This window comes from Myxine glutinosa, chromosome 7, assembly GCF_964187855.1.
Source record: "Myxine glutinosa chromosome 7, kmMyxGlut1.1, whole genome shotgun sequence".
NCBI classification, from domain to species: Eukaryota; Metazoa; Chordata; class Myxini; order Myxiniformes; family Myxinidae; genus Myxine; species Myxine glutinosa.
The window spans coordinates 28,541,892-28,558,715 of NC_136267.1; the positions used below are offsets into that span (position 1 = coordinate 28,541,892).

Below are 16,824 nucleotides of genomic sequence, written 5' to 3' on the forward strand. Positions count from 1 at the left end.
GGATAAAACAACAAAATTGGTCACTGTACGGGATAAAACAACAAAACTGGTCAATGTACGGGATAAAAACCAAATTGGTCAATGCACGGGATAAAACAACAAAATTGGTCACTGTACGGGATAAAACAACAAAATTGGTCACTGTACAGGATAAAACAACAAAATTGGTCAATGTACAGGATAAAACAACAAAATTGGTCACTGTACGGGATAATACAACAAAATTGGTCACTGTACGGGATAAAAAAAACAGAATGGGTCAATGTATGGGCTAAAACAACAAAATTGGTCACTGTACAGGATAAAAAAACACAATGGGTTACTGTATGGCATAAAAACAAAATGAGTCACTTTATGGGATAAAACAACAAAATTGGTCACTGTACAGGATTTTTAAAAAACACAATGGGTCACTATTGTTAAAAATAAAATGGGTTACTGTGTTGGATAAAAACAATCACTTAAGGATGGATGCCTTTGTTACCTGCTGAAAGGAACCTGCATTACTAAGTTAACCAACTCCTCAGACAGAGACGAAACAAATGGACTCAAATGCAATACCCTCTCCTCGGGCGAGGGTAACAAGTAAATAAATTATTATTATTTTTTTTTCCAGGAAATAAATTTCTTACCATGGGACGAGCTGGAACACAAGGTTTGAGAAGGTGGTGAAGGAACACCCACTACCATTACCAATTTTACTACAACTACCACGACACTACTGCCTTTATTACTCCTACTACACTACTACCCACTACCATTATTACTCCGACTACATTACTGCCCACTATCTTTATTACTACTACTACTGCCCACTATCTTTATTACTACTACTACTGCACTACTGCCCACTATCTTTATTACTACTACTACTGCACTACTGCCCACTATCTTTATTATGACTCCTAGTACACTACTACCCACTATCTTTATTATTACTACTACTGCACTACTACCCACTATCTTTATTACTACTCCTACTACACTACTACCCACTATCTTTATTACTACTACTACTGCACTACTGCCCACTATCTTTATTATTACTCCTAGTACACTACTACCCACTATCTTTATTACTACTACTACTGCACTACTACCCACTATCTTTATTACTACTCCTACTACACTACTACCCACTATCTTTATTACTACTACTACTGCACTACTGCCCACTATCTTTATTATTACTCCAAGTACACTACTACCCACTATCTTTATTACTACTACTACTGCACTACTGCCCACTATCTTTATTATTACTCCGACTACACTACTACCCACTATCTTTATTACTACTCCTACTACACTACTACCCACTATCTTTATTACTACTCCTACTACACTACTTCCCACTATCTTTATTATTACTCCGAGTACACTACTACCCGCTATCTTTATTACTCCGACTACACTACTTCCCACTAGCTTTATTACTCCGACTACATTACTACCCACTATCTTTATTACTACTCCTACTACACTACTACCCACTATCTTTATTACCACTCCTACTACACTACTACCCACTATCTTTATTACTACTCCGACTACACTACTACCCACTATCTTTATTATTACTCCGACTACACTACTACCCATTATCTTTACTATTACTCCTAGTACACTACTTCCCACTATCTTTATTATTACTCCTACTACACTACTACCCACTATCTTTATTATTACTACTCCTACTACACTACTTCCCACTCGCTTTATTACTCCGACTACACTACTACCCACTATCTTTATTATTACTCCGACTACACTACTTCCCACTAGATTTATTACTCCGACTACACTACTACCCACTATCTTTATTATTACTCCGACTACACGACTACCCACTATCTTTATTATTACTCCGACTACAATACTACCCACTATCTTTATTATTACACCGACTACACTCCTACCCACGATCTTTATTATTACTCCTACTACACTACTACCCACTATCTTTATTATTACTCCGACTACACTACTTCCCACTAGCTTTATTATTACTCCGACGACACTACTTCCCACTATCTTTATTATTACTCCGACTACACTACTTCCCACTATCTTTATTATTACTCCGACTGCACTACTTCCCACTAGCTTTATTATTACTCCGACTACACTACTTCCCACTATCTTTATTATTACTCCTACTACACTACTACCCACTATCTTTATTATTACTCCGACTGCACTCCTACCCACTATCTTTATTAATACTCCGACTGCACTACTACCCACTATCTTTATTATTACTCCGACTGCACTACTACCCACTATCTTTATTATTACTCCGACTGCACTACTTCCCACTATCTTTATTATTACTCCGACTGCACTACTACCCACTATCTTTATTATTACTCCGACTGCACTACTTCCCACTATCTTTATTATTACTCCGACTACACTACTACCCACTATCTTTATTATTACTCCGACTGCACTACTACCCACTATCTTTATTATTACTCCGACTACACTACTACCCACTATCTTTATTAATACTCCGACTGCACTACTACCCACTATCTTTATTATTACTCCGACTGCACTACTACCCACTATCTTTATTATTACTCCTACTACACTACTACCCACTATCTTTATTATTACTCCGACTACACTACTACCCACTATCTTTATTATTACTCCGACTACACTACTACCCACTATCTTTCTTACTACTACTACTACTACTACTGCACAACTGCCCACTATCTTTATTATTACTCCTAGTACACTACTTCCCACTATCTTTATTATTACTCCGACTACACTACTACCCACTATCTTTATTATTACTCCGACTGCACTACTTCCCACTATCTTTATTATTACTCCTACTACACTACTACCCACTATCTTTATTATTACTCCGACTACACTACTACCCACTATCTTTATTATTACTCCGACTACACTACTACCCACTATCTTTCTTACTACTACTACTACTGCACAACTGCCCACTATCTTTATTATTACTCCTAGTACACTACTTCCCACTAGCTTTATTATTACTCCGACTACACTACTGCCCACTATCTTTATTATTACTCCGACTACACTACTTCCCACTATCTTTATTATTACTCCGACTGCACTACTACCCACTATCTTTATTATTACTCCGACTACACTACTACCCACTATCTTTCTTATTACTCCGACTACACTACTTCCCACTAGCTTTATTATTACTCCGACTACACTACTTCCCACTATCTTTATTATTACTCCGACTACACTACTACCCACTATCTTTCTTATTACTCTGACTACACTACTTCCCACTAGCTTTATTATTACTCTGACTACACTACTTCCCACTATCTTTATTATTACTCCGACTACACTACTTCCCACTATCTTTATTATAACTCCGACTGCACTACTGCCCACTATCTTTCTTACTACTACTACTGCACAACTGCCCACTATCTTTATTATTACTCCGACTACACTACTACCCACTATCTTTCTTACTACTACTACTACACTACTACCCACTATCTTTATTATTACTCCTACTACACTACTACCCACTATCTTTCTTACTACTACTACTACACTACTACCCACTTATTTTTTTTTTTTTTTTTGTTTGTTTGTTTGTTTGTTTGTTTGTTTGTATACTGAATCGAGGCTCGTGAAAGAGCTAACATTTATTTCACAAACAAATCAACCAGACAAACAAAATATACAAAAAGAGGGAGCGGAAGACAAGACCAGACAAGACAAGACAAGATGGGGAGAGAAGGGGAAGCACACAACCACAACATTTGAGAGCAGGGAGAAGTGTGGGAGGGAGAGGGCTTGGGGGCAGGAGGCGTGGGAAGGGGAGGGGGGGGGGGGGAGAGCTATAAGCTATAAAACACAAGGGGACCGAAATTAGCGGGGGTAGAAAAGATCAAGGTTTTGGATGGGGGAGGATAAGAGATGGTGGTGAACAGCTGTTTTAAAGACCTGGAGGGTGGAGTGGGATTGAAGAGAGTGAGGGAGTTTGTTCCAGAGGCGGGAGAAAAGAGGAATGAAGGAGTGAAGGTGAGCAGAAAGTCTTGATTTTGGCAGTTTAACCATAAGAGGGTTGCAGGCAGATCTTGTGTGACCTGTAGGAATATTTGGGGGACAGAGCCCAGAGAGGGCTGGGGGGGCAAGGCCAGAGAGGAGTCAGTAGAAGACGGAAAGACCACCAACCTGCCTGCGGTGAGTGAGTGAAAGGCCCTTGGAGTTAGCTTCATCGCGGGAGATTCCAATGATTCTGAACGCTTTGGTTTCAACAGCGTGAAGACGGGCTAGGTGTGAGGCAGGAGCACCAGACCAGAGGGGGGGGCAGTATTCCATAGAGCTGCGGATGAAAGCCTTGTATGTGGTGAGGAGCTCAGGTGTGCCAAGGAAGGACTTCACACGACGGAGGATGCCCATTCGGCGACTGGCTTTGGAGGCCAGCTTGGAAATGTGGTTTTCCCAGGAAAGATCATGGCAAATAGTGAGACCCAAAAGCTTGAGTGACAGAACTTCTTGGAGAGGATTATTCAGAAAGTGGATGGGAGGGTTGTCCAGTCGGTCTTTTCGGAGAGACATCGTAAGAGTGTGAGATTTATCAGGATTGAAAGACATGTTCCATTTGTTCCAACTATAGGTTTTATAGAGCTGTTACCACTATAACAGAAAAAAATATTAATTGAAGTACAACTTCCTATAGAAAGGTCCATAAGATGGAAAAAGGAAAAGTTCCTGTTGATGGTGTAAAATATTGTTTCGGAAATAGCAGACATATATGAGAGTAAAGAAGAGGAGAGTTAGGACAGCAATGAGGCAGAGGTCTTTCATTTAGAGGGTAGTTAATGCATGGAATGGACTCCCTAGAAACCTATTGGCAACAGAAACGGTAAACATGCTCAAATTGGAATTATATCGGTGCTTAGAAGGATCAAGGGGTATGGGGATATTGGCAGTAGTTGAAGGTAGTTCGCATGTGGATGGGTGATAGTAACTGGTGATGGCGTAGCGTAAACATGATGGGCCGAATGGCCTTCTCGTGCACGAAAGTTCCTTGCAATTCCTTGTTATATGAATGGGGATTAACACGCACATTGAATGCCAACTCTAATTGTATACACCACTCCCATTTGCCAAGCCAAGTATGCATGTGCATAAACTTTTTTTCTTCTATTTTTTTTACCCTCCAATGAGCAAATCTAAATTCATTTCTTACCCATTGTGGGTGAAACCCCACATTATGAGAAACCCGCACTTCATGAAAAAACCACACATTGTGACACAACCCCACATTATGACAAAACCCCACATTATGACAAAACCTCACATTATGACAAAACCCCACATTATGACAAAACCCCACATTATGACAAAACCCCACTTAATGACAAAACCCCACATTATGACAAAACCCCACATTATGACAAAACCCCACATTATGACAAAACCCCACTTAATGACAAAACCCCACATTATGACAAAACCCCACATTATGACAAAACCCCACATTATGACAAAACCTCACATTATGACAAAACCCCACATTATGACAAAACCCCACATTATGACAAAACCCCACATTATGACAAAACCCCACATTATGACAAAACCCCACATTATGACAACACCCCACATTATGACAAAACCCCACTTAATGACAAACCCCCACATTATGACAAAACCCCACATTATGACAAAACCCCACATTATGACAAAACCTCACATTATGACAAAACCCCACATTATGACAAAACCCCACATTATGACAAAACCCCACATTATGACAAAACCCCACATTATGACAAAACCCCACATTATGACAACACCCCACATTATGACAAAACCCCACTTAATGACAAAACCCCACATTATGACAAAACCCCACATTATGACAAAACCCCACATTATGACAAAACCCCACATTATGACAAAACCCCACATTATGACAAAACCCCACATTATGACAAAACCCCACATTATGACAAAACCCCACATTATAACAAAACCCCACATTATGACAAAACCCCACATTATGACAAAACCCCACATTATGACAAAACCCCACATTATGACAAAACCCCACATTATGACAAAACCCCACATTATGACAAAACCCCACATTATGACAAAACCCCACATTATGACAAAACCCCACATTATGACAAAACCCCACATTATGACAAAACCCCACATTATGACAAAACCCCACATTATGACAAAACCCCACATTATGACAAAACCCCACATTATGACAAAACCCCACATTATGACAAAACCCCACATTATGACAAAACCCCACATTATGACAAAACCTCACATTATGACAAAACCCCACATTATGACAAAACCCCACATTATGACAAAACCCCACTTAATGACAAAACCCCACATTATGACAAAACCCCACATTATGACAAAACCCCACATTATGACAAAACCCCACTTAATGACAAAACCCCACATTATGACAAAACCCCACATTATGACAAAACCCCACATTATGACAAAACCTCACATTATGACAAAACCCCACATTATGACAAAACCCCACATTATGACAAAACCCCACATTATGACAAAACCCCACATTATGACAAAACCCCACATTATGACAACACCCCACATTATGACAAAACCCCACTTAATGACAAACCCCCACATTATGACAAAACCCCACATTATGACAAAACCCCACATTATGACAAAACCTCACATTATGACAAAACCCCACATTATGACAAAACCCCACATTATGACAAAACCCCACATTATGACAAAACCCCACATTATGACAAAACCCCACATTATGACAACACCCCACATTATGACAAAACCCCACTTAATGACAAAACCCCACATTATGACAAAACCCCACATTATGACAAAACCCCACATTATGACAAAACCCCACATTATGACAAAACCCCACATTATGACAAAACCCCACATTATGACAAAACCCCACATTATGACAAAACCCCACATTATAACAAAACCCCACATTATGACAAAACCCCACATTATGACAAAACCCCACATTATGACAAAACCCCACATTATGACAAAACCCCACATTATGACAAAACCCCACATTATGACAAAACCCCACATTATGACAAAACCCCACATTATGACAAAACCCCACATTATGACAAAACCTCACATTATGAAAAAACCCCACATTATGACAAAACCCCACTTAATGACAAAACCCCACATTATGACAAAACCCCACATTATGACAAAACCCCACATTATGACAAAACCTCACATTATGACAAAACCCCACATTATGACAAAACCCCACATTATGACAAAACCCCACATTATGACAAAACCCCACATTATGACAAAACCCCACAATCTTTATTATTACTCCTACTACACTACTTCCCACTATCTTTCTTACTACTACTACTACACTACTACCCACTATCTTTATTATTACTCCTACTACACTACTTCCCACTATCTTTATTATTACTCCGACTGCACTACTACCCACTATCTTTATTATTACTCCTACTACACTACTTCCCACTATCTTTATTATTACTCCTACTACACTACTACCCACTATCTTTCTTACTACTACTACTACACTACTACCCACTATCTTTATTATTACTCCTACTACACTACTTCCCACTATCTTTCTTACTACTACTACTACACTACTACCCACTATCTTTATTATTACTCCTACTACACTACTTCCCACTATCTTTATTATTACTCCGACTGCACTACTACCCACTATCTTTATTATTACTCCTACTACACTACTTCCCACTATCTTTATTATTACTCCTACTACACTACTACCCACTATCTTTCTTACTACTACTACTACACTACTACCCACTATCTTTATTATTACTCCTACTACACTACTTCCCACTATCTTTATTATTACTCCGACTGCACTACTACCCACTATCTTTATTATTACTCCTACTACACTACTACCCACTATCTTTCTTACTACTACTACTACACTACTACCCACTATCTTTATTATTACTCCTACTACACTACTACCCACTATCTTTATTATTACTCCTACTACACTACTACCCACTATCTTTATTATGACTCCGACTACACTACTTCCCACTATCTTTATTATAACTCCGACTGCACTACTTCCCACTATCTTTATTATTACTCCGACTACACTACTTCCCACTATCTTTATTATTACTCCGACTGCACTACTACCCACTATCTTTATTATTACTCCGACTACACTACTACCCACTAGCTTTATTATTACTCCGACTACACTACTTCCCACTATCTTTATTATTACTCCGACTACACTACTACCCACTATCTTTCTTATTACTCTGACTACACTACTTCCCACTATCTTTATTATAACTCCGACTGCACTACTGCCCACTAGCTTTCTTACTACTACTACTGCACAACTGCCCACTATCTTTATTATTACTCCGACTACACTACTACCCACTATCTTTCTTACTACTACTACTACACTACTACCCACTATCTTTATTATTACTCCTACTACACTACTACCCACTATCTTTCTTACTACTACTACTACACTACTACCCACTATCTTTATTATTACTCCTACTACACTACTTCCCACTATCTTTATTATTACTCCGACTGCACTACTACCCACTATCTTTATTATTACTACTACTACACTACTACCCACTATCTTTATTATTACTCCTACTACACTACTACCCACTATCTTTATTATGACTCCGACTACACTACTTCCCACTATCTTTATTATAACTCCGACTGCACTACTACCCACTATCTTTATTATTACTCCGACTACACTACTACCCACTATCTTTCTTATTACTCCGACTACACTACTTCCCACTAGCTTTATTATTACTCCGACTGCACTACTACCCACTATCTTTATTATTACTACTACTACACTACTACCCACTATCTTTATTATTACTCCTACTACACTACTACCCACTATCTTTATTATGACTCCGACTACACTACTTCCCACTATCTTTATTATAACTCCGACTGCACTACTACCCACTATCTTTATTATTACTCCTACTACACTACTACCCACTATCTTTATTATGACTCCGACTACACTACTTCCCACTATCTTTATTATAACTCCGACTACACTACTACCCACTATCTTTATTATGACTCCGACTACACTACTACCCACTATCTTTATTATTACTCCTACTACACTACTACCCACTATCTTTATTATTACTCCGACTACACTACTACCCACTATCTTTATTATTACCCCGACTACACTACTACCCACTATCTTTATTATTACTCCTACTACACTACTACCAACTATCTTTATTATTACTCCGACTACACTACTTCCCACTAGCTTTATTATTACTCCGACGACTACTTCCCACTATCTTTATTATTACTCCGACTACACTACTACCCACTATCTTTATTATTACTCCGACTACACTACTTCCCACTATCTTTATTATTACTCCGACTGCACTACTTCCCACTATCTTTATTATTACTCCGACTACACTACTACCCACTATCTTTATTATTACTCCGACTACACTACTACCCACTATCTTTATTATTACTCCGACTACACTACTACCCACTATCTTTATTATTACTCCGACTACACTACTACCCACTATCTTTATTATTACTCCGACTACACTACTACCCACTATCTTTATTATTACTCCTACTACACTACTTCCCACTATCTTTATTATTACTCCGACTACACTACTACCCACTATCTTTATTATTACTACGACTACACTACTTCCCACTATCTTTATTATTACTCCGACTACACTACTTCCCACTATCTTTCTTATTACTCCGACTGCACTACTACCCACTATCTTTATTATTACTCCTACTACACTACTACCCACTATCTTTATTACTACTACTAATACTACTACTACCACCACCACTAACTACGACTGCACTACTACCCACTAAAATAATTTACTACTACTGCCATTTCCGTGAGTGTTATGCTAAGAACTCGTTAGTTCGCTTCAACAATCCCATCACGAGGCAGGAATTCTCTCTGACGTCCAATGTCTTTTTCCCACTTTAATCAATGTCGCCCTGACACCGGACAACACTTTCTCTTCACAACAACATCACTCACCGTAAATGGCAAATCCCTCGCGCAACCAGTGCTGTAACCACCACTACCAGGGTTCACAGCTCCGGCCAGTACCTGGTGTATCCGCATCGCCTCGCCGTAACCAAAACGAAACCGGGTGAGATCGGCGCCGAGAGGTCGCAAAACCCAAGCCAAGTGCCGACTGCCGACCTTTCCGCACTCCGCAGTCAATCGCGCGACGTGGAAGATCTCGCGAGACTTTGACGAGGTTCGACCATCTCGCGACATTCGTCATACATTGACAGGTACGATTTTACTTGTCGAGTTATAATAGTAACTATAACAATAACAAAATATTATTAACAATGATAGTAAAATAATAGTAATTTCATGAAATTGTATATTTGATGGTTCGTAGGATTATGCGAGACTGATTTGTCTTGTTCTTGACTATTCCACGTCGAGAAGGAGAAGAAAACGAATACGGAAGCGGAACAGTAAGGAGGTAAATATAAAACCACCGTTGATGCCGCCGTTGTTTACACCGCTAATAACGCATTCCTACAACAATTTGGTGGAATCTCGTGTGGATATTTTTTGAAAAGCAATTGTTTAGTGAATTAAGAAATAGATTTGTGAGCTGGAAGGACAGCCAGGTTTGTGAACCGGAGGTTACTGTTACAGGTGTTACTGTTAGCTTGTGTTTATATGCCGCCTAGTGTATGACTGTGGCATGACAATACTGTGTGTCGCTCATGTTCCACATTGGAAGTACTGACCGCTGCTGTTGCCATGCTGAGCATGTTAGTGCATTATGATATGTAAGAAAAAGGGCTGGCGCTCGATTTTTGTGCCAAAAGTGATTTTTTTGCAATTTTGTCAACTTTAGGGGGTACATTAAAAGGAAAATTAGGGGTTGAATTTTTTCGCGAACTTTTCGGGTATTTTGGGGGGCCTTTTAGGGGGGGGGGGTGACCCTCAAAAATTGCACAATCTATATCTCGGCTCCTAGACATGCTAGCTTCATGATCTTGGTGTCTAGGATAGGGTTTCTGGGTGCGCCGAGTTCAATTATGTTGTTTATGAGGTGATCTGAGGTCAAGGTCATAGGTTCAAGGTCACCACAGGGTCATAAATGGCTCCAAAAGGTAAAATTAGCCAATATAACTGAATTATATCGTATAGTACCACTTTATATAGGTTTTATTGGGTGAGGAATTCAGTCGTGACATCCTTTTCGACATTCGCGGTCAACCCCTACCTTTTCGGTTGGTTCACCCCATAACTCTGCTAAACCCGCAAAAATCAGTTTGGGGGAAAAAATCATCCAACAGGCCTTTTTCTTACATATCATGATGCACTATATCCTGGCTGAATGCCAAAACGTTGATGTAGCCATATTTTGCTTATCTTTTTCTTCTTTATTTCCAGGTGTGTCGCTGTATTGCTGCGAACGTGTCCATGAAGTGAAGCTCTGAGCATTTCAACCTGCCTTCTGCAATGTCGGAACGGAAATCTGAAGAAATAAGGATTTGCATCATTTGCAAAGAGGGAGACTCTGTGAATAACAAACTTGTTGATAAACATGATATATCACTCGTGCGAGATCTAAAAGAAAGGGTTGCAGAGCGGGCTAGTCGAGGTGATGTGAACCTCAAATCGCTGGCAGATCATTTAAGTAGCTTGTCGGAGTCAGATTTACGTAAGTCTCTTATCACAGCAAGTGTCGCAAACCTCTTGCAAATAAGGCCAACTTCGAGATGTGTAGAAAACGCGCTCGTTCCCAAACACCAACGTCTTCTCAGGCATCCTCTACCTCCGATGTCGTGACAATGGCTCCAAAACGTGGACGGCCACCCAAGACAGAGAAATCTGACGCAGCAATTAGGCCTCTAAGACAGAAAGGTTGTAAGGTGCTTCCGAAGGAAAGGAAATGTATGTTCTCCACATGTTCATTTTGTCCAAAATCATCACAAGGGCTGCATAGAGTAGTATCGGATTCTATGGGTCAACGACTTCTAGCAATCAAAGAGGCTACCGAGGATGACTTAGTCAGATCGAGTCTAGCTGAACTGTCGGACTCTGGAGATGCATCAGCATTAGAAAAGTACTACCATCGAGACTGTATCAGGGTTGCAGACAGACATGGCAAGGAACGGGGAGATAGCGATGCATATAGACATGTGAGAAATGTGTGTGATGCTGAGTTTGTTGTGTATGTGAGAGATTCCCTAAGTATAGATGACTGTGTCCTTAGCATGAAACAGTTAAACAACTTTTACATCAACCTGTTGAAGGAGAAGAAAATTCATGAGGAGAGAAGTGACAATCACAAGAAGCACCTGAAGGAATTGATTGAACAGCATGTGCCAGAGGTTGAATTTGTTAAGCCTCCCAATCCTACTCACAGCCACAGAGTTATGAGGAAGAAGTCAGCGCTTGGGACTGATGCACTTCACTGTCCCTGCTGAACTGCACAAAATGGAGCACCATCTGCCCGGGCCTTTGACCAAACAACAGCTCATAAGCATGTACAACGATGTTTTCAATGGGCCAATAGAGTCAGTTCCAGGAGAAATACATTTTGAACTGGACGCCAAAAATCCGTCCAGTCCAGTGCTCCCCACGCAATGTACCCATGGCCATGAAGTCCGCCGTGAAGGCACAGCTGGACAGACATGAGGCAGATGGGCACATTACCACTGTGACCGATCCGACAGACTGGATAAGTAACATGGTCATAGTAAAAACGCCTGAGAAGCTGAGAATTTGCATAGATCCAAAGTTTTTGAACCAAGCACTGCGAAGATCTCACTACCTCATGCCAACACTTGAAGATGTCTTATACAAATTACCAAAGGCACGGGTATTCACACTCATAGATGCACGTGATGCCTTTTTACAATGCAAGCTAGATGAGAAGAGCAGTTACATGACAACATTTTGGACTCCCTGGGGCAGGAAACGGTGGCTCAAACTGCCTTTTGGAGTCTCCGTAGCACCAGAGGTGTACCAACGCAAGCAGCATGAGCTATTGGCTGGGCTATATGGAGTAGAGCCCATTGCAGATGACATCCTCATTGTTGGCTGCGGGGATACAGATGACGAGGCAGATAGTGACCATGATGCAAAGTTACTGGCGCTGATGGACCGCTGCAGGCACGTTAAACTAAGACTTGGCCTGAAGAAGCTGCAGTTCAAGGTAGCAAAGGTCCGTTTCCATGGACATGTACTGTCTTCAAATGGCCTGACGGCTGATCCTGAAAAGGTGAGAGCCATTCTGGAAATGTCACACCCAACAGATGGGAAGGCGGTCCAGCGTTTCATTGGCTTTGTGACCTACCTTGCCAAATTCATGCCACACCTTTCTGAGGTTTGTGAGCCATTGAGGAGACTGCTGGACAAGGATGCGATATGGCATTGGCTACCGAAAGACGATGCTGCAGTGCAGGAAATAAAGCGCCTGGTCACCATGATGCCTGTATTAAGGTACTATGACATCTCAAAGCCAGTCACTATACAAAGTGACAAGCCAAAATGGACTGGGGTGCTGTCTCATGCAAGAGGGACAACCGGTTGCATTTGCATCAAGGGCGCTGACGCTGATGGAACAAAACTATGCACAAATCGAAAAGGAATGCCTGAGCATAGTGTTTGCCTGTCAACGCTTCCATCACTATCTGTATGGCCGGGAAGTGATCACGGCAAAGACTGATCACAAGCCGCTCATTGCCATTTTCAGCAAGCCTCTCCTAAGAGCACCTAAGCGACTCCAGAGCATGCTGCTCACACTCCAGAACTACAGCCTCAGGGTTGTGTACAAGCCTGGACCTAAAATGTATACACAAAGAATTAAGTTAAGCACCCCTACACAACGAATTAAGGTAAGCACCCCCTAATATATATTCTTTGTGTATATGTATACATTGGCATATATTCTAAGGTATGTGAGATCAAATAATGATTGGTATGACATTAGCAATTATCCATTGATGAAATTGAGTGATCAAAGTGAAAAAAAGTGATTGGTTGAGTCAGTGATCCGATCACGTGGGTCCTACACACGTTATTGACGCAAAGATCGCTAGAGGTCTTCTCAGAACAATGACTGTACGTTAGAAAACATAAACGTCATCCACACTGTCCGTGATGGACCTATAGCTCCATACTTAAATTGAGGTGAAAATATGCCTAAAATTCCCAAAAAATTTCACCTTAAATTATTCAGAATAAAATATTGAAAACGGCATGATTGTTATGTTTTTATGTGACCATAATATCACTTCTCCAGAAAATATAGCAATATCATGGGTATATTACACTGTTTTGACGACAACAAACTTGTAATGTGCGAGGTTGTAAAAAAACGGGGGGGGTGCTTAACTTAATTCTTTGTGTATATATCAGCGACATGCTCAGCAGGGCAACAGCAGCGGTCAGTACTTCCAATGTGGAACATGAGCGACACACAGTTTGTAGCATGCAGCAGGAGCAGTATGATGTGGAGCAGATCAATCAGGCAGATTACCTGAACGTCACTGATCGACGCCTGCTTCAGATCAGACAGCACACAGACAGAGACGAATACCTGCAAGCACTAAAAGCTGTTGTCTTGGCCGGGTGGCCTGACCAGAGAGAGGAGACATCTCTTGCTGTTAGAGATTATTGGCTATGCAGAGATGAAATCAGTGTGCAGAATGGTGTGCTGTTCAAAGGTCAGAGAGTTATCATACCGAAGTCTTTGCGCCCAGAGATGCTGGCACGAATCCACTCCAGCCACATTGGAGGGGAAGCATGCTACAGGCAAGCACGCGATACTCTCTTCTGGCCAAACATGCAAGCAGAGATCAAAGACTTTGTCAGGAAATGTTCCGTGTGCAATGAATATGCACATGAGCAGCAAAAGGAGACGATGATGTCGCACGAGTTGCCCAAACGGCCCTGGCAGATCATCAGCATGGACTTATTCAAGTACATTGGGAAAGACTTCCTCCGGATGGTCGATCACTATTCTGACTTCTGGGAAATTGAGCTGCTCCCAGACTTGTCTGCTGAGACAACAATCCGGCGATGCAAGGCACAATTCGCACGTCACGGTCAACCGGACCGTGTAATCTCTGACAATGGGCCTCAATTTGCAGGCGAGCAATTTAGACGCTTTACCATCGAATGGGAATTCGAGCATCTCACATCCTCTCCACGACACCCAAAAGCCAATGGCAAAGCTGAGTCTGCCGTCAAAATCGTAAAGAACCTGTGCAAGAAAGCTACATGTGATGGCAATGAACCCTGGAAGGCCATACTCCAGTGGAGGAACACACCAACTGAGGGCATGGACAGCAGCCCAGCGCAGTGCTTGATGTCAAGAAGGCTGAAAACACCTTTACCTGTGACCAACAAGTTGCTCGAGCCTTGTGTGGTGCCAGGTGTTTTGGAGAAACTGCATCAAAAAAAGCAGATATCCAAGCTCAGCTATGACAGGTCAGCCAGAGACTTACCTGAACTAAAAGTTGGTGAGTGCATCCGTATGAAACCACTGCCTGGAGACCGAACTGGTCACTGGAAAATAGGAACCTGCATGCAACAGGTTGCCCCACGCTCCTATCTCATGGATGTGGAGGGTGCCCTGTATCGCCACAATCGCGTGGACCTGAGAGTAGCTGAGTCAGCACCACCTCCCTGTTATGGACAGCCCTCGGATTTGCTAGCGGAGGAAAGGCACAACCAGAGCATCACAAGACCGGATGTGCAAAGTGAAGACAAAACTGCCATTGAGCCTGAGGGCTGCAATGCTAAGAAGAATTTGGTGAGAGTGAGCACACTAGCAGGGAGGACCTGCAGCACACCCTCAACACCTGCGATGGTCAAAGAGCCTCTCTCATACAGGAGCCCTGTTTTCTCCCCAGTGGAAGACTGTCAAAACCCCCAAACAGACTTGATCTGTGAACTGTTACAAGTAACAGCAAGGACATTTAGTTATTGATTTGATGTCGTTGATTGGTGGAAATGTTCAGCTCCTGGCATAATCCTGTGTTATAATTTAGCCAGAATATTATGTTGTGTTACCAGTTTACATCTCTTTTCGAAATTTTGGTAGAATAGATTGCATCACATGATATTAGTAATGTTAAAAAAGGGAGATGTTACAGGTGTTAGCTTGTGTTGATAACACCGCCCAGTGTAGGCCTACCGTGCACATGTACTTCCGGAGTCACCTCCGGGCCGGGAGTGCCGGACGCGGAACATGGATTGCTTGAACTACTAACGGCTCCGTGTCCTTTTACACGAGCGTCTGAAACAGTTGGGTTAAGTTAAACCCTTTTGGGGATGCTTTTAATTATGAGAAATGTAATTTTATGTTTTCCTTACAGATATTTGTTCAGTGCTGTCAGCTGCTGTTCTTTTGATAGTTTTTATTACTTGGCTGCTATTCGCCTTTTAGGATATTCTCAAGTTTAATAAAGTGTTGTATTGTGCTCTCCTCCCAAACTTTCAAATAAATTCCATTAATTTGAAATCTCTGTTCAGTTAATTGAACACTTACCTTTGGGGAATTGCCTTCAAATTACTTTAGGGTCTCCCACCCCATATTTGGGAGTGGTGTAGTCTGTAAACAAACTACCAGGAGCCCTGGACTCCCCTGGGTGCCACACATTAATAATGTCTTACTGTAAAAAATAACACGAAGGTATCGC

At 41.2% G+C, this 16,824-nt stretch overlaps 1 protein-coding gene across 1 annotated transcript in view; it reads right to left on the minus strand.

Moving 5' to 3' along the window:
• Positions 1 to 10,417, minus strand: part of LOC137430717 (dmX-like protein 2) — a 79,179-nt gene extending 68,762 nt beyond the window's left edge. Inside the window, exon 1 of the mRNA XM_078782658.1 lies at positions 10,172 to 10,417. Coding sequence (XP_078638784.1) covers positions 10,172 to 10,417 — 246 coding nt within the window. The remainder of the gene's footprint in view (positions 1 to 10,171) is intronic.
• Between the last annotated feature and the right edge of the window lie 6,407 nt (positions 10,418 to 16,824).